This window comes from Theropithecus gelada, chromosome 2, assembly GCF_003255815.1.
Source record: "Theropithecus gelada isolate Dixy chromosome 2, Tgel_1.0, whole genome shotgun sequence".
Classification (NCBI taxonomy): Eukaryota; Metazoa; Chordata; class Mammalia; order Primates; family Cercopithecidae; genus Theropithecus; species Theropithecus gelada.
Genome location: NC_037669.1, coordinates 50,392,373 through 50,415,612, shown reverse-complemented (window position 1 = coordinate 50,415,612; position 23,240 = coordinate 50,392,373). Strand labels below are relative to the sequence as shown.

The 23,240-nt window shown below is 52.2% G+C and overlaps 1 protein-coding gene across 2 annotated transcripts in view; it reads left to right on the top strand.

The window, feature by feature from the left end:
* The window catches only part of SLC6A6 (solute carrier family 6 member 6), an 87,766-nt gene that overhangs the window by 26,334 nt on the left and 38,192 nt on the right, over positions 1-23,240 (top strand). The window contains exons 3-5 of one of the 2 annotated variants that reach the window (XM_025376367.1): positions 16,200-16,439; positions 17,939-18,073; positions 19,802-20,036. In XM_025376367.1, the coding sequence (XP_025232152.1) occupies positions 16,211-16,439; positions 17,939-18,073; positions 19,802-20,036 (599 nt within the window). In that variant the 5' untranslated portion in view covers positions 16,200-16,210. The remainder of the gene's footprint in view (positions 1-16,199; positions 16,440-17,938; positions 18,074-19,801; positions 20,037-23,240) is intronic. The other variant, XM_025376366.1, reaches the window with a different exon arrangement.

Here is a 23,240-nt window from a genome sequence, read left to right as displayed (position 1 = left end):
CCATCCACCCTGTGAAGTCGATGCCATTATCAGCCATGTTTTACAGCTGAGGAAACTGAGGCACAGAGCATATGCTGCCCAGGGTTGCAGAGCTGGGGTTTGAGCCCCATCACCCTGGCTTCAGAGCTTCCTGGCTAGCCCCGCCTTCCTTCCCAGGCCTCTGTCTGCTTACTGTATGTGAACTCTGGGCGTTAAGTTGTTGGGCTGACCTGTCATTCAATGGTGCCTAAATGAGGGGTCCTCGGTGCCCAAGGACCTTCAGCCAGGAGCTGTGGGGTTTCAAAGCTGCCATGTCGAGGGGTCCCAGTATCTGATTTCTGCAGTTGCAGCCATCCTGGGGGCCACGCAAGGTGATGTTCCTCTCCTGAAGGTTTTCTCTCCAACTGCCCGAGGTGTCCGCGGTGGCCAGCGGGTGACAAGAAGCTGCGTGGCCACCCTGCTCCAAGGAGCTGCCCTGCTGTTCCTTCCCTCCTGTGGGTTGTTGGGGCTGCTCTGCAGGTCCACAGCAAAGTCCTTTTCTACTCTCGAGTCCAGTTCCCAGCCCCTGTAACTTCCATTTCCCCAACTTAGCAGGTGCCACCATCCCAAGGGCCAGAAGGGTACTCAGTACTTTGCATGGGGAACTGCAGGCCTTGATCTGGCCTCCCCGCTCCTCCACTCTGCTTTCTGCCCTGAGATGCTCCCCTAACTGTATCCTAAGGGATAGGGGAGGGAGGTGATGGCAGGTTTTCCCATCTGTGCTCAGATCCCCAGGGAGCCACCAACCCAGGGAACTCACATTGCTCAGTCAGCAAGAGTATGGATGGGGACCCCAGGATCCCCCAGTCACACCCATTGCAGAAGAGGAGGCTGGCCCCTGAGAGGCCCAGGGAGAGATAGTTGGAATAGAAGGGAGGGGGCAGCTAGGAGGAGGCCCAGGTGTCAGGGTGACACCCTGAATCTCAGAACCGGGGTGTTATGGTGACACCCCGAATCTCAGAACCGGTTGGCTGGTGTTTGGGCCCTGGTCTTGGCTCTGTGAGACGATCTGTAAAGCACTCGGCGGGCATGGCCCCCACAAGATGCTCAGCAGGGCCTCGGCTCAGAGTTCAGGCTGCCCATGGTTTTAGGAAGAATGCTGGTCAATTTTGTCATCATCCTGATAGCTTGAACTTTCTAAGTGCCTGCTGTATGCCAGGCACTGTTCTAAGCAGTCCATACATGTTTGGTTCTTTAATCTCTCAACAGCCTCACAACTTAGGAACTGTTATTGCCCCCATGAAGCACAGACAGGTTTATTTATGGTGTGCAACTTTCTCTCCTGGGGAGGGTGCCTTCACCCGGAGGGGCCTGTGTGTGCAGGTGTGTGGGAGGGACAGTTGGGACCCTGTGCCTCCAGGCTGATGAGTCTCCTGAGAGCAGGTCTCAACCACAGTCCAGAGCGGGGCAAGCCTCACCTTGCTCAAGCAGTGTCAGCAGAGCCTCCGGTGGCCTTTCCTGCCATTGGTCCCTGTGCCTGGGGAGGTGGTGTTTAAGGGACAGGTGTTTCTGCTGTTGGGGAAGTCCCACCTGCTGCCTCCACTGGAGAAAGTGACCCGCCACTGCTGGGTGACAGCGAGGGGAGCCCCTAAGTCCCAGGCAATGTGCCTTGCAGCTCATTCCTGTCCTTGGAGACACTGCCTGGGGCCTGCTCAGCTGAACTGTGCCCCTGGCCTGCTGCAGAGACAAGGCCAGGCTTCTTTTTCCCTCTGTACCCCGCAGCCCCAGGAGTTGGGGTTGGTCTCCAAGGCTTCTCCCCTCAGTATCAAATATGCAGGCCCCACTTAGCTGCCCAGCTCCAGAAGCCCTTGGTCCCCCCTGCCAGCCCTTGCCTTGATTTCTCAAACTCCCTTTCTCTTTAGCAAGTGGATAAAGGCATGTTGGCTCTGTCCTGGGTCCACATCTGGGCTCTGCCACTCGCTACAGAGTAACCTTGGCCAGGTCATTCTCCTCTGAGCCTCGTTTTCCTTATTTGTATAATGAGGGCCAAGGTCTTCATCTGCCAGGGCCTGGTGAGGAGCAGCAGCAATAGGGAATAAGAGACCCTCTGGCAAACTCTCAAGTCCAGGACAAATGGCTCTTGGGATGATCCTGGAGTTAGTGAGGCTGGCAGAAGTGAAACTCAGCCTGGCCCAGCCCCTAGATGCTCACGGTCTGGCAAATGAGACGTCTGTGCACACACGCACCACATGCACGCACTGTCATCAGCCAGCCTTAATCTCTTTCCTGAGCTGATTTTGTTTGATGTTTTGCCCAAGTGCCTCCCAGTTCATTAGCACCACCGTTCCCAACCTCACCTGATTTTAAGATTCACTTGGGAAGCTGGTTAAACAGGACAGATTCGTGGGCCCCCACCTTGAAAATTCAGTCAGTAGGTCTGCATGGGCCCAGGGATCTGCATTTTTAGCCAGTGTCTCAGGCAGCTCTGATGTTCCCCATGTGAGGATTCTGGTCATCCACTAGTCCCTCCTAAGATCCCAGAGGCTTCAGCAATGAATGACTTTACAGATTATGAGGCCTGTTTACAGGTCAAGAAACTGAGGTTTCCCAAGGAGAACTTTGAAGTTTATCCAAAGTTGCAAGTTCTGAATGAGAGTCCAGTGTCTGGTGAATGGTGGGGGTGATTTTTGCTGGAGGATGCTAAACGGAAGAGTCTTGGGTGGGGAGGAAGGGCTTTTGCGGGGAGGTGACACTTGGGCCAGGGTCTTCAAGGTGGGTGGGATGTACCTAAATGTGAGAGTACCCACAAACCAAGCAGACTTGAAAGGGGCAGTGCCGGAGAGACTCATGCTGGGCAAAAGGAGAAATAAGGTGGCAGAGATTGGGGGCAAGGCGGACCACTCTAGTGAGCCTGGGATTCCAAGAGGAGAAGTTTAGATTATTATCTAGGCAGCTGGGAGTCACTGAGAGTTCTTGAGCTGGGGGCTGACATGGCAGGCATTTGGGGTTTGCTAGAAACAAACCCAGCTAAGCAGGTGGGAGCAGAGGTCAGGGCATGCCTTCAAGGAGCTTCCAGTGGTTGGTGTGGCCTCTTGGGCCACACCACAAGTGACAGGCCATCAGAAGGTACACCATGTTCCCTGAACCCCCGAGCTTAAGCTAAATTGCAATGGAAGGTTGAGGGAGATGGCCACCACTGGGGGTTGCCCTGGGAGATGGCCTCTGCACGTAGGAAGACCACAGTTGAGAAGTGTCAGTCCTCCCTGCAGCCTAGCCCCACCCGAGTGTGGATTTTAGTGCTGAGCTTTTCTTCTGGCTGAGCAGTAACCGCTGTTAGGCGCCATCTTGTAGTGCTGGAAGTTGCTGCCACCGCTGCATCAACAGTTGCCAACCTGATAGAAATAGATATGAGCCTCATCCACCCAGGTTTGGAATAAGAGCTTACATTCAGCCTCTGGCATCCACTGTGTCCCACCAGGTTGGGGTTGTCGGGAATGTCCCGCCCTCCACCACATCTTTCAGGCCTCAGTTTCCCCTCTGTGAAATGAGTTCCCTCCAGCTCTGATGGGGCTGTCTGTGGAGGAGGCTAGAGACTGTAGCTTTGTCTTGTCATTGATCTGCTGTGTGGCCTGGGCCTCGGTTTCCTCATCTGTAAATTGGGCTTGGATGTGGACGTGCCAAGACCTCTGAAGCCCCACTGTGAGTCTTTAATTTTGTGTGGGATCCCAGGGTCCCCTGGCACTTGGCAAACCTTTAGGGGCAGGAAAAATTAACTTGAAAGTCATTATGGGAAGATGCTCAGGAATGCACATATCATTTTAATGAAAAGTGATTTCCTAAAGATTTGGGGTTCATCTGTAGAGTTTTGACCATTTGATGGGAAACTGTGCTCAGATGTTGGGAGCACATTCTGGTCCACCCTTCCCCACTGTCCACAGCCCCCAGCATCTGTCATTGCAGTTTGCTCTGTCACCCTCGTAGAGGAGCCCTCAGAATGCCTGACATGGAAGGCTGTTTGTCCCTACACGGAGTGTCCCCGGAGCCCTGAGCCCTAAACATTCCGTCTGAAAAATCCTCATCGTGCTGGGCCTTGTATTAATACCGGATGTCAGGAAGCAGGCCCCGGGTGACTGGGGAGTAACAGACAGTGACAGTACGGGCTGGGAACGCAGGGACAGAGCTGTCCTGGAGGCTGTCCCATCAAGGCTGTGAAGGGTGTCTGCTCATTAGGCAGGGGAAGAGTGTACCGGGCTGAGGGCACAGCACAAGCCAAGGTGTTGGGGCTTGAGAAGGCACAGCGTGTACTTCAGCAACCCCTGGGGGTCTTGGGCTGGTTCTGAATGGTGGAGGGGGCCTAGGAATCGGCTTCCAAATAAGTAGAGCACGCCCCTGTGCTCCAGAACACAGCGGGCACCAGTGACCGACAGTGCTAGTTCCCCACCCTGTCTTGCTAAATCTCAGGCTGCTTGGTTCCTCTAGCACCACACTCTGGTCGAGCTGAATTTCTGAGTCCGAGTGAGGTGGGGCGGAGGTAGGAAGGAAGAAGAAAGTCCACCCTCATCGGGGAGAAAAACATGTTTAAAAGAGGAACAAGGAGGGGGAGGTTGTTTGCAAACATTTAATGAGGTAGGAGTTTCACATACTGTAGATGGGATATTGTGCCCATTTTAGAGAGGGTAACACTGAGACTGAAGAGAGAAGGTGACTTGCCCAAGGCTGTACAGCAGAGCGCCCTGGCTGGTTTCCATGGCACTGTGGCATCCGGCAGAGCCCTGGTGACAGAGTTGGGGGTGGTCCGGCTCCTGCACGCGCACCCTTAGCTGACTCTGTCATTGGGGCCTGTATCCTTCCAGTTTCTATAGAGCAAGGGAGGGGCTGCCCTCTGTCTGCTTTTCATAGCCAACAAGGAGCAGGGCTTTAGGGTTCTTACAGCTTAAAAGGAGAAGGTCAAGGAAATGGCAACCAACCTTTCTCTTTTCTTGAGTTTCTTTTTTGTGGCCTCCAGAAATAATCCTGGGCTCTGCAGAGCCTGTTTCAGGCTCATGGTCTACCCTACCCCGCCCCCATTTCCGGCAAAACCAGGCTGAGGGCTGGGCTGCTAGCGAAACTGACAGCAAGAGTGACAGCCCTGTGCTGTCTCTGGTGAGTCAGTGCCAGGAGGTGGCTGCTTGCTGACTCACCCACTCCTTCCGCAGGCTCCAGGGGCCCCTGCAGCAGCCTGACTCCAGCCAGCCCTGGGCCATGGGGGAAGGAGATGGAAAAGGGGCTTGGCTCCCTCCGACCCTTCACCCAGCCCCTGCACCCTGGAGCGGGGCTGCAGGCAGTGTGGCAGCTGTGCTGTTATTGGCCTAAACACATAGCAACAGGAAAACAACCCCAAAACTCCAGCCTCAAGAGCAAGTCCAACAGTGCACGACTTGCCAGGTCAGGAGCCAGGCTTTGCAGAAGCCCCCATGTACACAGAATCTACAGATGGGGCCGCTCTCGGCCCTGCCTCTGGCCATGGAAGCAGGCCTCCAGCTACCCAAGGTAGGCATTTGGTGGCCCTCCCTGAGCTCCTCTTCCTCCTCCAGCCCAGCTGTGGGTACCGAGTGCCCTGGAAGTCTACTGAGTGGTGTCCAGGGTCCCCTCAGACAGCATCTCAGGGACTTGACCTTCCTCTGTGCGTCTAGGCTGTCAGGCCCAGCTCTCAGGGGCTCTTTGACCAGAGACGTCTTTGAAGCCTACGCCTGACCAGACACGGAACCTCCTCCTTCCTCTGAACTTGTAGAATAATTTTTGCTCGTTTAACAAAACGAGCCCCCGCTCCTTCTGTAGTCGTTAGTACTGTGAAGGTGAAGATGACCCAGTCTCCCTGTGGTGGCCCTGGGCCAGGCATGTAACAGGTGCTCCATCAGCCAGAGCTTTCGCCACCTCCCCCAGGGAGAACTGCCCCAGGTAAGCGAGTGCCTGCTCAGAGTAGAGTGGGCAGATGACTTCCCAAGAGCACAGCACAGCAAAGGGTGACCCTGTTCCTTTCAAAGCACGGCTTCACCCATGGAGCCGGCAGGGTTTGGGCTTCCCGCACGAGGATGTTGTGTTTGTGCCACCAGCCTCAGGTGTTAGGTCCTTGGCCAAGGGGAAGACATTCCGGCCACCCACCCCACAGGTTCTCAGCTCATGGTGAGGAACCCAGGCGGCCGAGATGTGGGGTGAAGGACCCCACAGGCCCCACCAGAAAGTGTTAGCTGGGCACGGTAGCTCACATCTGTAATCTCAGCACTTTGGGAGGCCGAGGCGGGCGGATCACTTGAGGTCAGGAGTTTGAGACTGTCCTGGCCAACATGGTGAAACCCCGTCTCTACTAAAAATACTAAATAATTAGCCGGGTGTGGTGGCACACATCTGTAATCCTAACTATTCAGGAGGCTGAGGAACGAGAATCCCTTGAACCCAGGTGGTGGAGGTTGCAGTGAGCCGAGATCGCACCCTGCACTCCAGCCTGGGCAACAGAGCTAGACTCTGTCTCAAAAAAAAAAAAAAAAGTCACAAGTGCCTGCAGGGAAAAATCCAACATGGCCCTTAAGTTCCCTTTCAGAGTAGAAGGGAAGGGTTGGCCAGGTGGTCAGGGACAAGCCAGGGCTTTTAGCCAAAAGCATTGAGCCCTTACTGGGGCAGCACAAAACTTGGGATAAATCCAAGTTCTAACTCTGGCCGTGGGGGCCCCGTCCCCTCTTCCTCTCTGCCTGCTGGCTGTCTGTTTCTTCACTAGGTGCACCATGGCCATCTTTACACCTGCTGTTCCCTGCTCTTAGAATACCGTTCCCCCAGTTCTTTGCCATGCAGGTCTCAGCTTCAGTGTGGTTAAAAGCTTGTTCCCTAGAGCTGAGCTTCTGGGTTTGAATCCCAGCTGTATGACCTTGGGTAAGTGGCTTCACTTCCCTGGGCCTCTTTCCATCATCCCAGCTGCTGAGGAGTAAGTGAGTGAGTTGGTGCCTGGAAATGGCTTGGCACAGGACCTGCCTACAGTGAGTCCTCAGCGAGCTGCTGCTGTTATGAAATGTCACCTCCACAGAGGGGACTGCTTTGTTTACTTCTGTGTGGTGGGCACTGTCGTAAATATTTGTTCATTTATGTGTTTAGTGTCTATCTCCCCTTCTTCAGGCCAGCTTGGTGAGGCTCAACCACTGCCTCCGGTTCCTAGGGCAGTGCCTGGCACATAGTAGGGTGAATTGACAACCACTGCTTGCCAAAGCCACTCGAACCCTTATTCTAACCCTGGACCTCTGAGCTGCAGAGGGGAAGTGACTTCGCCTGCATGATCCAGCTTTCTGACCTCACCCACTGCCCTTTCCCCAACTTCGCTGCTTGGGCTGTGCTGTGGGGCACCTCTGTTTGGAGTATGGTGTGTGCCCCAAACACCTTCATCTGGGGCAGCGCCAGCCACCTTGCCTCATCCCGGCCCTTCCCAGGCCATCCTGCCACTGGGAGCCTGCCATGCCTCCAGCCCTCCCCCTGCAGCTGGCACGGTGGCTCTCTCATTGCTGCCTCTCCTCTGCTGCCAGACTGTGGTTCTCTGAGGCTTCGGGCCAGGTCCTGCCACTTCCAAGGAGATGATAAAACAGTTTGGACCCGGTCCCCAGACCTTGTGTTCACCTGCCAATGTTTTTATGAGGGGAAGGTGACAAGTTGGCTGTCGATTGAACTCATACCGTGCCTCACCACCCCCGGCGTTGTTCCAGAGGCTTGTTCTTTGCAAAACCTGCTCACTGTCATCCACTCTCCCCCAGCAAACCACAGACTAAGAAGAACTACCTGGTCTGGCTGGTCCCCGTCAAGAGGTCACCTTGCCCCAGGGTGGCACCAAGGTCATGGAGTTGGGATGTGGGTGCAAATCCTGGCCCACTATCCTGTAGCTGTGGGACCTGGGACAAGGCTTCCCCCTTCTCTGAGCCTCAGCCTCCTGATCTGTGAAAGGCAAGGCTGATGAGGCTGGGGGTGAGGTAGAGGCTTCTCTGCAGGTTGAGGGCAGAGTGTGATCCAGGCAGGAGGCTTCTAGCGGAGGTCGGGGGTCTCTGAGGGTAGACCTGTACTTTGTTGGGGTGGAGGTTGCAGTTAAATCAGGAGAGGGGAGGCCCTCACCCGAGGATGCTGAACCCCAGGTAGATAACAAGCCCCTGTCCCAGAGATGGCATGCCGAAACAATTTCCTCAACAGAATTCACTTTCACTACAACCAGAATATTTTTGCTCATTGTTTCGACTTTGTTCCGGGCAAAACAATGCCTGGCTTCCTGGATGACCTCACCGGGACAAGCCATCGGGGCTGTAGGCCAGCCTGGTCAGCATCTCCGCACGAGTCCTTTCTTCCCTTTGCCACGGCCACCTTAGGTGACCTGGGGGCAATCGTGTGACCAAAGAGGACAAACTGGCCACAGGCTGAGTCTGGCCCCCTCTGCATTTGTGTTTGACCCAGGTGGTGGTTTAGAAACTGAAAAATGTGTGTGTGCATACAACCCAGATTTCAACATCTCTCGAGAAGTTGGAAGATCCAGCCCTAGTGGGCCCCAGTCCCAAAGGCACCTGCAGTAGTGGGAGCTGAGGAGAGCTGCCTGTGAGTCCAGACTCCTCCTGTCCCCTGGTTCCCACTCTTCCCTGCAGCCTCCCCAGCCCAGTGGACTCCTGTCCTTTGCCTGCCAGGCTTCTGGAGGCTTTGGAGCTCGCCACGCTTGAGTTAACCTTTCCTTGGGAGCAGATAACCAACAGATACAGACCACATGATACAATTCAATGATTCAGTCTCTTAAAGGTATACTTTTAAAATATATATAAAAGAGAAAAAAAAAAGCCTTTGATTAATTTCCACTTAAAACAGCTACTCCACTTAGAGTGGTGGAAAGCACTTCTACTTTATTATTATTTTTTTCATGTCTTTAGAAACAGGGTCTTGCTCTATCACCCAGCCTGGAGTGCAGTGGCACGATCACAACTCACTGCAGCCTCCAACTCCCGGGTGCAAGTGATCCTCCTACCGCAGCCTCCTGAGTAGCTGGGACTGCCGGTGCACACGACCACACCTGGCTAATTTTTTTTAACTTTTTGTACAGACAGGCTCCAACTGTGTTGCCCAGGCTTATCTGGAACTCCTGGCCTCAAGCCATCCTTTCACTTCAGCCTTCCAGAGTGTTGGGATTAAAGGTGTGAGCCACCACGCCCACCCAGGAATAGCACTCTTAATAACAACTCCCTTTTTTTTTTTTTTTTTGGTGCTTAATTGTTAAACACTAGGGCCAAGGAGGGTGCCCTTGGCAGGCATCACTGATAGATCCTGGCCATCCTGCTCACTGAGCCTTTACCTAGCCCAGAATCTATGGAGACAGTGGTCCAGGGAGCCCCATCAGAGCTCCTTGTTTGCTAGAGGAGGGCTCCAGTCCAGCACGCCATCTGTCCTGCCTGAGTCTGTGCTGTTTCATCAGCTGGCCTGGCCCAGCCCCGTGGCCTTTGGCACTGACTGCTCCCCAGGCCCTGTCCAGCCTCCTGAGCCCCGTCTCCATCATGTGGCCCTTCACTTCCCTGTTTGCCCTTGCCTAGTTCCCCAATTTGTCAGCCGGCTTGCAGCTGGCTCTTTAAAGACACCAGACCCCATTTCATTTTGTAAAGCAGGTGACCCATAGCAGCTGCAGTGGTTGAGAACATGGACTTCAGAGGCCAAGACGGGGCATTTGGAGCTGAAGTGGCCTTTTCCTCACCGTGTGACTGTGGACAAATGACTTCACATCTCTGTGCCTCATCAGCACAGGAAGGATGGTAGCAGCACCCACCGAGGGGATTAGCTAAGAAAACGAAAATGTGCTTGTAGTCAGTGCTCTTTTTAAAAAGATGCATATTCTGCTTGTATATATGGTCAGTGCTTAATAAACACAGCTATCTTTTTCTTAAAAGTAACTTTTTTTTCTTTTTTTTTTTCTTTGAGACAGGGTCTCGCTCTGTCACCCAGGCTGGAGTGCAGTGGAGCAATCATGGCTCACTGCAGCCTTGACTTCCGAGGCTCAAGTGATCCTCCCACCTCAGCCTCCCATGTAGCTGGGACTACAGGCGTGTGCCACCACACCCAGCTAATTTTTTGTAGTTTTTGTAAAGATGGGGTTTTGCCATATTGCCCAGGCTGGAAGTTTTAAAATTGATAAGTAAAAATTGTATATACTTATGGTGTAGAATGACTAGATCAAGCCAATTAACTTACGTATCACCTCACTTACTAAACATTTTTTGTGTGTAGTGAGAACACTTAAAATCTACTCTCAACAGTTTTCAAGTATACAATATGCTATTAATTTTAATCACCATGACACCTTGACATACATAATAGATCTATTGAACTTACTCCTCATGCATAACTGAAATGTTGTGTGTTTTGACCAGCAATTCCCCAATACCTCCAACCATCCACTTTTTCTTATTTATTTATTTATTATATTATTTTATTTTATTTTATTTTATTTATTTTTTTGAGATGGAGTCTTGCTCTGTCACCAGCCTTAAAAAGTGCAGTCATGCGATCTCGGCTCACTGCAGTGTCAGCCTCCTGGATTCCAGCACTTCTTCTGCCTCAGCCTCTCGAGTAGCTGGGATTACAGGCATGCATCACCACACCTGGCTAATTTGTTTTGTTTTGTATTTTTAGTAGAGATGGGTTTTACCATGTTGGCTGGGCTGGTCTTGAACTTCTTACCTCAAGTGATCTGCCCACCTCGACCTCCCAAAGTGCTGGAATTACAGGCGTGAGCCACCACACCTGGCCCACTTTTTCTTTTTTTAAAACAAACACAGGGTATAATGCTTGCCACAAAGTATAATAGAATTGCAATGTGACTGGCTGGTTTTTTTTTTTTTTAAGCTACTATTTATTGATCAATTTGTATGTGCTAGACTCTGTGCTGAATAACATTAGGTGTTATCCTACTTAGTCCCTGGTCTTGTTTTTACCCTCATTTTTTACCGGTGAGGAAGCTGAGGCACAGAGAGGTTGTTACTTGCTCTGGGTCACACAGCTTAGTCATGGCCTCAGCCCAGAATCTGGCTCTGGAATGGGCAGAAAAGTGAGGAAAGGAGAGAGACACCTGCTGTGGAAAGGGCAGGGCAAGGGGTCCAGCCACGCACTTGATTCCACAGCAAGCCTAATGCACAGGGAGTTGTTTAGGCCTCAGATTTTCCCACCTGTAGAGTGGCTGTCATCCAGGTCTCCTCCTGCCCCTGCTCTGGGACTCCAGGAGCTGCTTGCCCAACCCGCAGATCAGCTTGCTTAAGCCCCAGAGGTTTGTGAGAAACCTGAACCAGAGATTCTTAAAGGCCAGCTGTGTGCTTGGCAATTTGGGGTGGAGAAGCAGGCTAAATAGGAAAGAGACAAGGACCTGGCCTCTTGCTAAAAGCATGGCAGAAGCTCCTGAGTTATGCCATTGTTTAAATCATTGTTCTCCACCAGAAAGAGACATGTAGGACACTGGTTGTTAAATTGAGAAGTTCAGGGTCTGCAGGATGGCAGGGCAGGTGCAGAGAACTCTCGAGCTTCTGGGAAGGTTGCCTAGGAAAAAAGAGGCAAGGGCTTGGCTTCCCCCAGAGCCTTGGACTGAGGTGGTAGATGCTGGGGGAGGCAGCATCTGCAACTCAACTCAGAGCCCAGCTGGCTGGTGTTCAGGGCCCTGGGAGGGAGGCAGAGCAAGATGTAGGGATCCCCATTTGCAAGCAGTGCAGAAACCTCCTCTTTCTAAGCTTTGCTTTGCTCAGTGCCGGAGGCCCAGGTGGCCAGGTGGGAACTCTGGCCTTGAGCCTCTCTCTCCTTTCTACTCGTGTGTGTAGCCTCAGCCAGGCTGCTCACTTCCCTGCGTGAGCCTCAGCTTCCTTTATCTATAAACTACCAAAGTCTCTTCTACAATAAGAGTGTTGGAGAATAGGAAACTGTGTTTATAAACAGCTCAGCCCAGAATAAGTCCTCACAAATCTTAATATTAAACAGGGAGAGAGCAAAGGGAAATTTCATCAAGCCATGGCATCGCTGGCACAGGGCTGCATCTGGCCGCGTGTGTGCCAAATCTGACCAGGTGATCTGCAGTTGGTTTCAGGCACTGCTGGCTCTGGCTGTCACCTCTGGAACACAGAGACAAGGAGACTATTTAGCTGGGCACAGGGGGAGGCTTCATCCCAGAGCTACTGTATCAGTCAATTCTAATCACTTGTAGCTGTAATAACCAAAGAGGAAGCTCTTAAAATGGGGAATTATGTATCTCGGCTGCTGCAAAATAACCCTGGGCCCGGTGCCAAGGAAAACAGCCCTTGTCGGCGGGTGCAGGGATGCCTGTGGAGGAGGACTCGCTCCTGAGCACTCACCGCGCAGTGGGGTGGCCAGTTGTGTGTGTGTGGATGCTGGGGTGACTGTCCTAATTGCAAGTTTGCAGAGGTGCATAGAGATACTCCGGGGACTCCCTGGAGGGTGTCATCTGAGGTCAGACTGAGCCACAGAGGGACAGTGGAGGCTAAGCTCCTAAGGGCTTGGATACATCATGGTCACTGTTACTCCCAGCTGAGTGACCTCAGGGTGTCTCTTGTCATCTTTGGGCCTTGCTGATCTCACCCTGGGGAGGATGAAGGCTTTATATGCCCCAAGGCCAGGGTGGACTGGATAGTAGTGATAGGGGTAATAAGAGGAGATAGTCACAAGTCATAATAGTAGCTGCTGTGTGTGGAGTGTGTGCCATATCCTGTTTTAAGTACCTTCTGTGTACCTCCCTCATTTAACCCTCAAAACACTCCCACAGGGAGAGAGCAGTTACCCCATTTTACAGATGAGGACACTGAAGACTGGTGGGGTTGAGTGACTTGCCTGAGGTCACCTGTTTGGGAAGTGGCTTTCAGCTTCTGGGTTGAGGCTTATACTCCAGTCCCCATAGGGGCCAGGAATGCCTGGGGCAGCTCCCTGCCAGCTCCAACACTTCCTGTGGCTCCAACAGCCAGTGGGAAGGTTCAGAGGGGACTGAGCCTGGGCAGTAGGAGGGACTAAAGCAGTTCTGTGTGGCCCATGTCCCAAAGAGAAGGGGAGAGGGAAGATGGGGCAGAGCGTTGGCAGGGGTGCGTGCTGGGACCTGGCGGGCCATGGTGAGGAGCCTGTGTTTTCTTCCAGGGGTGATCAAAGGGTTGGGGGGCATGAGGACCTGATTCTGCTTCTTAATCTGCCTTTAGCTGCTGCATTGAGAATAGATTGGGGCGGGCAGAATAGCAGCAGGGAGACCTGTGAGAAGGCTGCCACAGATGCCAATGCAAGGGCTGAGGGGCCTGTAGCTCGTGGTTGCCATGGCGACAGAGAGATGTGGGTGGATGCCAGGAATGTACAGGCGGGTCTTGCTGGAATGGGCTTCTTCAGGGGCAGGGCTGCTGGCTGTGTGTTCTTCAAGGCAGGTGGACCTGTGACTGCAGCCCCTACGGGTAGAGAGGTAGGTGCACCTTAGAAATGAGGAGTAGGGAGACCCCCACCATGCCAGGCACATGACAGGTCCCCCACTCTGCCTGCCCTGTTCAAAACGCCCATCCCCATCTGGGCTCAGCCCCAGGTGGCGGGACAATGGGGTCCTGAGTGTGGAAGGGGGTGGAGGCTTCATTTTGTAGGAAACCAGAGCCTAGAGCAAAGGGACTTGGGAAACCCCAGTTGCTCCTGTTCCATGTTTCTAGAGGGTTCTCTGAGTGTTAGTGTGGCAAGTGGGTCTGTGTGCCCAGAGGGCAGAGCCAAGACTCTCAGGGTAGCCACAGTGAAGCAGACCCCAGCTCCTCGCGGGGGTGGACTTGGCCCGTCCCAGCTGCCAGTGAAGTCATGAGCTTCTGGGTGAGGAGGCTCCAGGGTCATTTCCTGAGAAACACCTTCACTTGGAGGGAGTTGAGTCTCACATCCTCCAATTATGCGCCCACCGAGCCAGCCCACAATGGGCTGCCCTGATAACCATCGGGGGGCTGTGCAAGTCAATGCTGGAACAATGCTGGCCGGTAGGACTATTTTTACAGTAGCCATTGGCCTGTCGAATCCCGCGCCCGGCCCCAAGGGAGCAGGGCAGAGAAAGGCAGCGCGGATGCTCTGGCAGACAGAGGAAGGGCTCCATGAGCTGCCCGGAGGCTTCAGGAAGCCTTTCTTGGTCTGTTGGCTGCCAGATAGTGAAACAATTGGGGTCCCCCACCCCAAGCCAGGGAGAGGAAGGAGGTGTGGGGGAAACGGGGGTTTTGTTGTGCTTTTGTGCCTCTGTTCCTCGAGCACAGCCCCCGTGGGCCCAGCATCTGGGGCCAAGCCAGCACATCCCCTCTCCACACCCCAAGTCCTTAGGCAGCTACTGCCTCACCCTGCCTGCAAGGCTCTGAGGCCAAGTGACTCGCCTGGTCACAGGATTGGCAAAGACAGGGTTTGCAGTCGTCACCAGCTGCCTGTGGATGCCACTCTGGGATCCACCTACCCAGCAGCTCTTGCCTGACACCCTACTGTGTGCCAGGCATGGCGTCTGGCTCTGGGACACAGTTGTGAGCAAGGCAGGTGCAGTCCTTTTCCCCAGGAGCCTCCATTCTAGTTGAGGAGATAGACGACAGGGAAGCAAGAAATTGAACAGGATACTTTCAGGTAGTGTTTGGGTCTCTGGTGAGAAGACAAACTCGGATGCCCACTTGAGCTAGCCAGGCGAGTGTGTCCTGAGCCAGGTGGTGAGCTGGCCAGGATGTGGCCGTGTGACAAGGTGGTCACATCTGCTCCAGTCAGCGATCACCATGAGGAATATGAGCTCGCTGTGGTCCAACCTTCCAATTTTTCAAGAGAACTTAGAATTCTTGACTTTTCTCTGAAATCTGATTATTTCAGGTTGGCCACCAGTTTGATCATGAAGACAAACAAGTTGTATCCTGGAATGCTTGGCTCTGAGTCAGCCACTTCTGCTGCCATCCTTTTTATTCTGCAGATGGGGAAACTGAGGCTCAGAGAGGGGCGCGTAGGCCCAGTAGCTCTGGTTTTCGCAGCTCGTCCGTTTCCTATGTCCCTCTGTTACGTTGTTATTTTGTGGGTCAGCTCTTGAAGGCAGGGGACCCAGCCTTGAGCTGTTTCCTCATGCTGTGGACTAGGACTCAGGATGCTCTTGGTAACTAACCCTTGTCAGTTCTCAGAGAGCCAGGGGTGTCCACCTTCTGCACAGACGGCCACCCTGGATGTGACTGTGGCCCTCAGGGCTGAGCTGCCAGGGTGAGTGAGCACTTGGGGACCTTAGGAAGTATAGAAAGAAGAAGCTCTGGCCTGGCTGGTGGCAGACCTCCCTCTAGACTGGGGGCCAAGCACAAGTGGGCTGAGGGTAACCATGAACAGCTCGGGGGGCTTAGAGATTTGGCTTTCTCTGGGGCCTCCCATTAGCCAAACCCAACAGGGAGCCGGAGGGCAAGGGAACCTGGCTTGTAGGATCTACAGGGTCAGCCCCTGGAATCAGAGCAAGCCAGAGGATGGTTGGAGAAGGGTGGACAAATGGGGATTAACAAGCACTCTTGCATAATCCTCACCAGTGCAAATCCCTTATTTTTTTCTGCTAGAGATGTGACTGGTTAATAAATTGCAAATCTATTCCATAAACATCCATTCTCAATACTTGGATGGCAACCCATTCTCAAATATTGTTTCCATTCCAGCCTGAAACCCCATTCCTCGTTCATTTCCATCTATCCGTTTTTTTAGCTTACAGTTATAAATGGTCATCTCTGTGGGCTGGACACTGTGTTAAGACATTTGTGAAATAGGAGCCTCCATTTTTTTAATACAAATCCAAATTTAGAAAATAGTATCTGTTAATTTCTAGAAACTGCTTGCAGGCTGTTATTTGGCAGATGCCTAGAACTGCCTGGGTGTGTTGTGTTTTGTGAAAGACGATGCTAGGGCCGGGGTGCAGGCTGAAGTATGACACTCAGATGACAAACATGGGGGCCCCTGGTGCTTCTCTTCAGCAGGTGCCCGGGGAATGGAACCTGCCGATTTTGTGGGTTGCAAGTGTCCATAGCCTGAATCTTGAGGTCCCTGGTCCATGAAGGGGTCTGAATGACTCCCGATGTTGCTGTCAGAGCATTGGACAGACAGGGATGTCAGGCCCCTTGTTACAGGCCTGGGCAGGTGGGAGCCAGCTGGTGGATGAGGAAGCAGAGATTGTGTCTGAGACACACAGGCGGTCCCTCATCAGCTGCAGGATGCTTCTCTTTTGTCCCCCATAGAAAGCAAGGAGATGGCCACCAAGGAGAAGCTGCAGTGTCTGAAAGATTTCCACAAGGACATCCTGAAGCCCTCACCGGGGAAGAGCCCAGGCACACGGCCTGAGGACGAGGCTGAGGGAAAACCTCCGCAGAGGGAGAAGTGGTCCAGCAAGATCGACTTTGTGCTCTCTGTGGCTGGCGGCTTCGTGGGCTTGGGCAATGTCTGGCGCTTCCCGTACCTCTGCTACAAGAATGGTGGAGGTGAGCTTGGGCCGGGCCACAGGGAAGCCCCTCCAGAACAAAGCGGCCTTGGAGCTGGAGGCTGGGACCGGAGTGTGGGTGGCCTTTCTGTGCCCTGCTTTCCCTCCCCCCAACTTGACCTCCATGAGGTCAGCCTGCCATGCCCCTGCCAACCCCATCCTTAAAGACAGGGGATAAGCCCGACTGAGAATCAGGGTGCTGTTCTACAGGGCCTTTCTGTGTTACCTTGAGCAGGTCCCTCACCCTCTCTGATCCTCCAGTTTGCCATCTCCAAAGAGGCAGGACAAGGCCAGGCTCATGTCTCCCAAGCCCCAGACATTCACACACCTCCTTATCTGTCCCCCATGTCTACTTGCCTCTGACTGTTTCTTTATCTTTCCTTTAACATTCATGTTTGCTTTTCTAACTTTACCAAATGTACTCCAGAAAGCAAACTCCGTTTCCTGCTGTAAATGGAAAACTGGTACCATTTGTCATGCTCCAAAGGTATCCAGGAATAAAAAGTACAGTGAAGATATTTTTTAAATGTGATGACTGCGCTTGGTTGGGTTGATGAGTTGGTTGGTTTGGGTTTTTGGATTTTGGTTTGCTTTTGTTGTTGTGTTTTTGCCTGCTGAAGGCTCTGAGCAGGAACCCTCTGAGAGGTTTGCTGTGATGGGGTTGTGTTGAGGTCAGGCAGCACCTACTGATGCTTTCTTGCTGGTGCCATGACGGGCTTGAAGAGAACTGGATAGCGAGGAACTGCTCACCGCTGGTGACTGCTTGCTGTCAAAGGCTTGTGTGTCAGCGGAGATGGGCATGCCTTGTGCTGCCCACATTAGTAGAACCGCCTTTTGGGGAATTCTCCCTTAGAGCCTGGTTTCTTAACCTTTTGTAGGTCTCAGGCCCCTTTGGGACTCTGATGAGTGTCCTAGACGCTCCCCAGAACAAAGCACATACACTAGACCCAAGTTGCCCACAGTTTCAAAGGGTTTATGGACCCGCTGAAGCCATTAGTGGACACCAGGTAGGATCCCCTGCCCCGATGCTTTGCCCCCCCTGATTCTTCCCCTTGGTCCCACCCCCACCGGAGATGCCTACCCTCTGCCCCTTACCACCGCACCCTTCCTAGCTTCTCTGCCTCCTGCCCTGGGCAGGCCTGGGGAGGGTAGGTGAAGGCCCCAACAAAGAGGCGACATTTGAGTGGGTCTTAGAGGCCAAGCAGTCCTTGTTCAGAGGGACAGATGTGGAGGAGACAGGCAGGCAGTAGGCATAGCTGACATGAAGGCTCCGAGGCTTGAAGTCCCTGATAGATTTGATGGTGAGAGGGAGGGCACACTGGAAAGGTGAAACCAGCTGGCCAGGTGGGCAGGGCCTGGAGCATTTCCCAAGAGTTTGGCCTTGAGCCTCATGCCCCTCATGCATTCTCTCTGGTTCCATTCGCTGGGAGGGCTTGGGTGCCTTCTGCGTCAGCACTGCCATGGCCACAGTCTCACCCTTGCCCATTCTGCTCTCTGTAGGTGCATTTCTCATACCGTATTTTATTTTCCTGTTTGGGAGCGGCTTGCCTGTGTTTTTCTTGGAGATCATCATAGGCCAGTATACCTCTGAAGGGGGCATCACCTGCTGGGAAAAGATCTGCCCCTTGTTCTCTGGTGAGTATGGGACAGAGGCCACTTGGGGCCTGGTGCTCATCAGTTCCACACATTTTTATTGAGCACTTATTGTCTGCCAGGTCCATTGAATCCTCATGCACATCACTTAGCTCTGTGCCTGACAGAAGATAGCAGCCAGTACAGTACCAGTGTGATGCACATGCTGCTGCCTGGGAGTACGGGGAAAGGAGATGTGGCAAGTGCCTAGCATGCAGTAGCTACTCAGTCACACCCAGCATGCACACTTCCCTAGGTTGTTGCATAGAGAAGCCTGCAGCTGCTCTGTTCACAGTAGCAAAGACGTGGAATCAGCCTAGGTGCCCATCAGTGGTGGACTGGATAAAGAAAATGTGGTGCATATATACCATGGAAGACTATGCAGCCATAAAGAATAGCAATATGGCCTTTGCAGCAACATGGATACAGGTGAAGGTTGTTATCCTAAGTGAACTGATGCAGAAACAGAAAATCAAATACCATGTATTCTTGCTTATAAGTGGAAACTCAACCCTGGGTATACAGGGACATAAAGAAGAGAGCAGTATACACTGGGGACTCCAAAAGGGGTGGGGAACAAGGGCTGAGAAACTACCTATTGCATACTATGTTCACTATTTGGGTGACGGGAATCGATGGATGTGCAAACCTCAGTTCCATGCAATATACTCCTGTCACAAACCTGCACCTGTACCCCCGAATCTAAACAAGAAAAAAAGAGAAGCCTGTAGCTGCTTGGCGGTAGAGTGCAGCAGATAAGCATTAAGGTTCAGGAGGCTTTCTGTCTGGGTTCAGGTCCCATTAACTCCCCTTGATGGTTTGTGGCTTTGAGAAGGTCACTTTGTACTTCAATTTTCTCATCTGTGAAATAGAAATATAGTTGTATGCTTACTTCACAGGGTTGCTATGAAGACAAAATGACATAGCCACGTAGAAGTGCTTTGTACACAGTCAGCATCAAGTGAATGGTGGCTTCATTAGTCCCATGTTTAGTACTTAGTATGCACGCAAAATAATCCCTGTTATGATTTAATTGGCAGAGATGAGAACATATGTGAGTCTCTTTATTCGGTCATCCACATAAATCCATTTATCCTTAAGCCTTTCTTCCATTACTCAGTAATTAGACTATCCATCCATTTTCCATTCATCTACCCATCTATTCATCCTTCCATTCATCTACTCAACCTTCTAACCAACCACTATCCATACATCCATCTAACAAACTGATTATCTATGCAACAAATGAGTATCTATCCATCAGTCCAACACTCATCAATGTAGCTATTTATCCATTCATCTGGCCATTCATTCAATCATTCAACTATTCTTCTGTTCATTCATCCATCGATTTGTCTCATCCATTCAGCCATCCATCCATCCATCCATCCATCCATCCATCCATCCATCCAAACATCCAACCATCCAATCAACCATCCTCTTTATTATCTATCTTTTCATGCATCCATCTGTTTGTCTATCCATCTAGCCATCCATTCATTGTTTTATCCCCCCACCCCCTGCCATCCATCCCATTTATCTAACCATCTGTTGTTTCACCTTTCCATTCCCCCAGCCATCCATTCACCCTATAAATATTTGGTGGTCACTGTTGAAGGGCCTCTTGTGGCCTGGGGCCTGGGGATACCATGGCCTTCCAGTTGAGTATGTGGCCATGGTGGGTCTGGCCTCCCTTGTGATGTTTACTCATCTCATTTGCCCAACCTGCAGGTATCGGCTATGCCTCCATTGTAATTGTGTCCCTCCTGAATGTCTACTACATTGTCATCCTGGCCTGGGCCACATACTACCTGTTCCAGTCCTTCCAGAAGGAGCTGCCATGGGCACACTGCAACCACAGCTGGAACACACCTCACTGCATGGAGGACACCATGCGCAAGAACAAGAGTGTCTGGATCACCATCAGCTCCACCAACTTCACCTCCCCTGTCATCGAGTTCTGGGAGTAAGGCCACCTCATTGAAGCAAGGAGGAGGACATGGGTGGGGCAGAGAGGATGGCCCACTTCCTTATCTCCTCCCCTGGAATGCAGGAGCCACTGTCTTTAGGGGATTGGAAGGAGGGTGCAGATCTGGAGAGAAATTTATGCTTTTGGCCATAGACAGACCTGGAATCCCAGTTCTGCCACTTACTGGCTGTTTGACCTGAGGCAAGTCACTCCTCCTTTCTGAGCCTCAGTTTCTTTACCTGTCAGATAAAAAGAATGAATCATAACTACCCTGATGGGATCCCTGTGAGGCGGGTATGCATACTTATATTGTCTAAAAATGACACAGTTTTTTTAATGTATTTTAGAAAAAATATATTCCCTGTTATTGCACAGAGAAAAATGCATATATGAAGCTGAAGTAGTTAAGTAAAAAGTGAGTAAGTAGGTAGAGTGAAAAAGATGCATCAGTTAGCTTTTGCTACGTAACAACCATCCTCAAACTTGGCGGCTTTAAACAACAACCATTTATTTAGCTCTTGATTGTTCTGCTTGTTGTCAGTTTGGGCTGAGCTTGGCTGGGCAGTTCTTCCAATCTTGGGCTCCTTCATGTGTCTGCAGGCAACTGTAGGTCCTCCGGGTAGCTTTTCTGGGGTTTGGCTGGCTGGTGGCTGGGGTGGGAGGGGCAACTGGTCTGTGTGGTTTCATCACCCAGCAGGCTAGTCTGGGCTTGTCACCAGCCACTAAGCAAGCACTCTAGGAACAAGAAACGGTCAATCCCCAAAACCCAAGTGCTTTTCAAGCCTCTGTCTGTATCATTTTTGTTCACGTCCCCTTGGCCAAAGAAAGCCACAAGACAAACCCAGATTCAAGAGGTGGAGGAAATAAATTCTGTCTCTTCATGAGAGGAGTGAAGAACGGTAGTCAGTAACTACAGGGAGGATACAGAGGACAAACATTAGAAAGGCAGGATGTGGAGTCCTGATTTTGGGGAACTCTTGAGTGAGCTGATGTGTGGAGAAAGTCTTCTAACATAGTGCTTAGAGGCTGATCAAAAATAGGCTAGTGCCTCATTTCCCTCTTCTTCATAAGCCAGCCTTGGAGCTTAGCACTCAAGTGCAGCCCCTTGACCCTGGAACTAAGTGAGATGAGGCCTTGCGTGAAGGTTGTGAGTCAGGGCAGGGGTGCTGTTAAGGAAGATGGTGGTTCTGAATCATCACGAGATGACAGTCCCTGTCTTTTGTGTGTAGTTTTGCCATTTTCAAGGTGTCTACTCATCTCTTAGGAGCTGGCCCAGGAATGGGCCAGAGAAGAGGGAGCGGCCTGCCGACTGGCCCCAGCCATGCTTTGGGGTTGGGGCTGGGACATCCTTGGCAAAGAAGGGGTCGGTTGCCCTCACTGGTGTGGAACCCTTACTTGGGCGGTCTATGTCACTGTTGCTACTCCAGGCCTTCAGTGTATGCTCAGGGCAGGTCCTTAGGCCCGCTGTCACTGTGGGTTCCTCTTGTTTGTATATTTTCCACTTACAAACAAAAGGGACATTGGAAGCACAATCATTGCCCCTCAGTTCCCCGCCCCCTGGGGAACTGAGTTCACAGACAAAGAAAGGCTGGCACTTCCTTTTTCTCACTTGAATGGGGTCCAAGGCACAGCCTTGTCCTTTCTCTGCTGTTCTTGGCGTAGCCTGAAAACCGGGCCTGCCCTACTCCTGGACGCTGGCGCTCAGCCAGTTACTAGGGCATTTGCTGGGACCTCCTTGCCTCAGACATTGACTGGCCTGCCTGTGTTCTAACCCTCCCTCTGCCACTTCTAGCTTAGGCAGGTGTGTCCCACTCTCTGGGCCATGGTATCCTCACCTGCGCCTGGGGAGATGGCAGTGCTGCCTTCCCAAGGTTGTAGGATGACCCTGACTGCATGAGATCCTGGGTGACCAGCCCTGAGAATCCATTATTATTATTATTACTATTATTTTGTTTTCGAGACAGAGTCTCGCTCTGTTGCCAGGCTGGAGTGCAGTGGCGTGACCTCGGCTCACTGCAAACTTCGACTCCCTGGTTCAAGTGATTCTCCTGCCTCAGCCTCCCAAGTAGCTGGGATTACGGGAATGCGCCACCATGTCGGGCTAAATTTTGTATTCTTAGTAGAGATGGGGTTTCACCATGTTGGCCAGGATGGTCTCAATCTCTTGACCTCATGATCCGCCTGCCTCAGCCTCCCAAAGTGCTGGGATTACAGGCGTGAGCCACCGTGCCTGGCCAGAATCCCTTATTATTTATCGAGTGCCCTCATAGTGCATAAAACTACCCTCAGGGCAGTTTCTTTAAGTGTTATGAACTTAAATAATCACCCCCTATTGTAAAGGGGCCATCCTCTTCTGGACTCTGCTTGTCTTACTGTTGTCTGGGACCCAGGGGCCTTAGAGAAGGAACACGTGGGAGCAATATGAGGTCCTCAGGGTGGCCAGTTCTCACTCACACCTTCCAGAGGGACGGGGCCCTCGGGAGTATTCTGGGACCCTTGCCTTACAGAATCTCCATTCTGAGCACCCCAGCTCCATTTTCTGGCCTGGAAGACACTGAGACAGTATTTATCTTTGGAGAGTATCTGGTTCTGCAGCCACCTTCCCAAGCTTCTGCATGATCCAGATGGATTTGCTGTGTCCAAAGAGCCCTGGCTGCCAGCTTGGTACTCATCTCCCGCTTCGGCTCTCACACCTCTCCTACCCCTGCACCCCCAGCCCCAGATTCCAGCAGAGCTTTGTGAGACCACCTGAACATTCGCAAATAACTTGCCCTCTTTCTAGAACCCTGGGGAAGATTGAGGGCCATGGAGCAAGAGCCTGGAAAGCAGGCTTAGGCAAGACCAACGCTGCCTCCTGTGACCTGCCTTCACAGCACAGGTTGAGGCCAGAGAGCTACACTGGGGACAGCTCAGTTCCAGCCCTGAGCCAGGTGCCATGGGCAGGAAATACCCAGCCTCCTGCCTTCAAGAGCCTTCTCTTTTCTTGGCATGCAATAGTGGAAAGGCAGGAGAACCAGTGGGGAATAGGTGACTCCCGTGAGCATAGTACTAGGAACTTGCCCCTGTCATTTCATTCAGACTCTGCAGAGGCTTTCTAAGTAGGGGAAATATCTAGGCATCGTCCAAAACTCTTCTTCCTCCCTCAAATCCCACATCCAATTCACACATCCTCTTGGCTCCCCCTTCAGCGTATACCTAGAA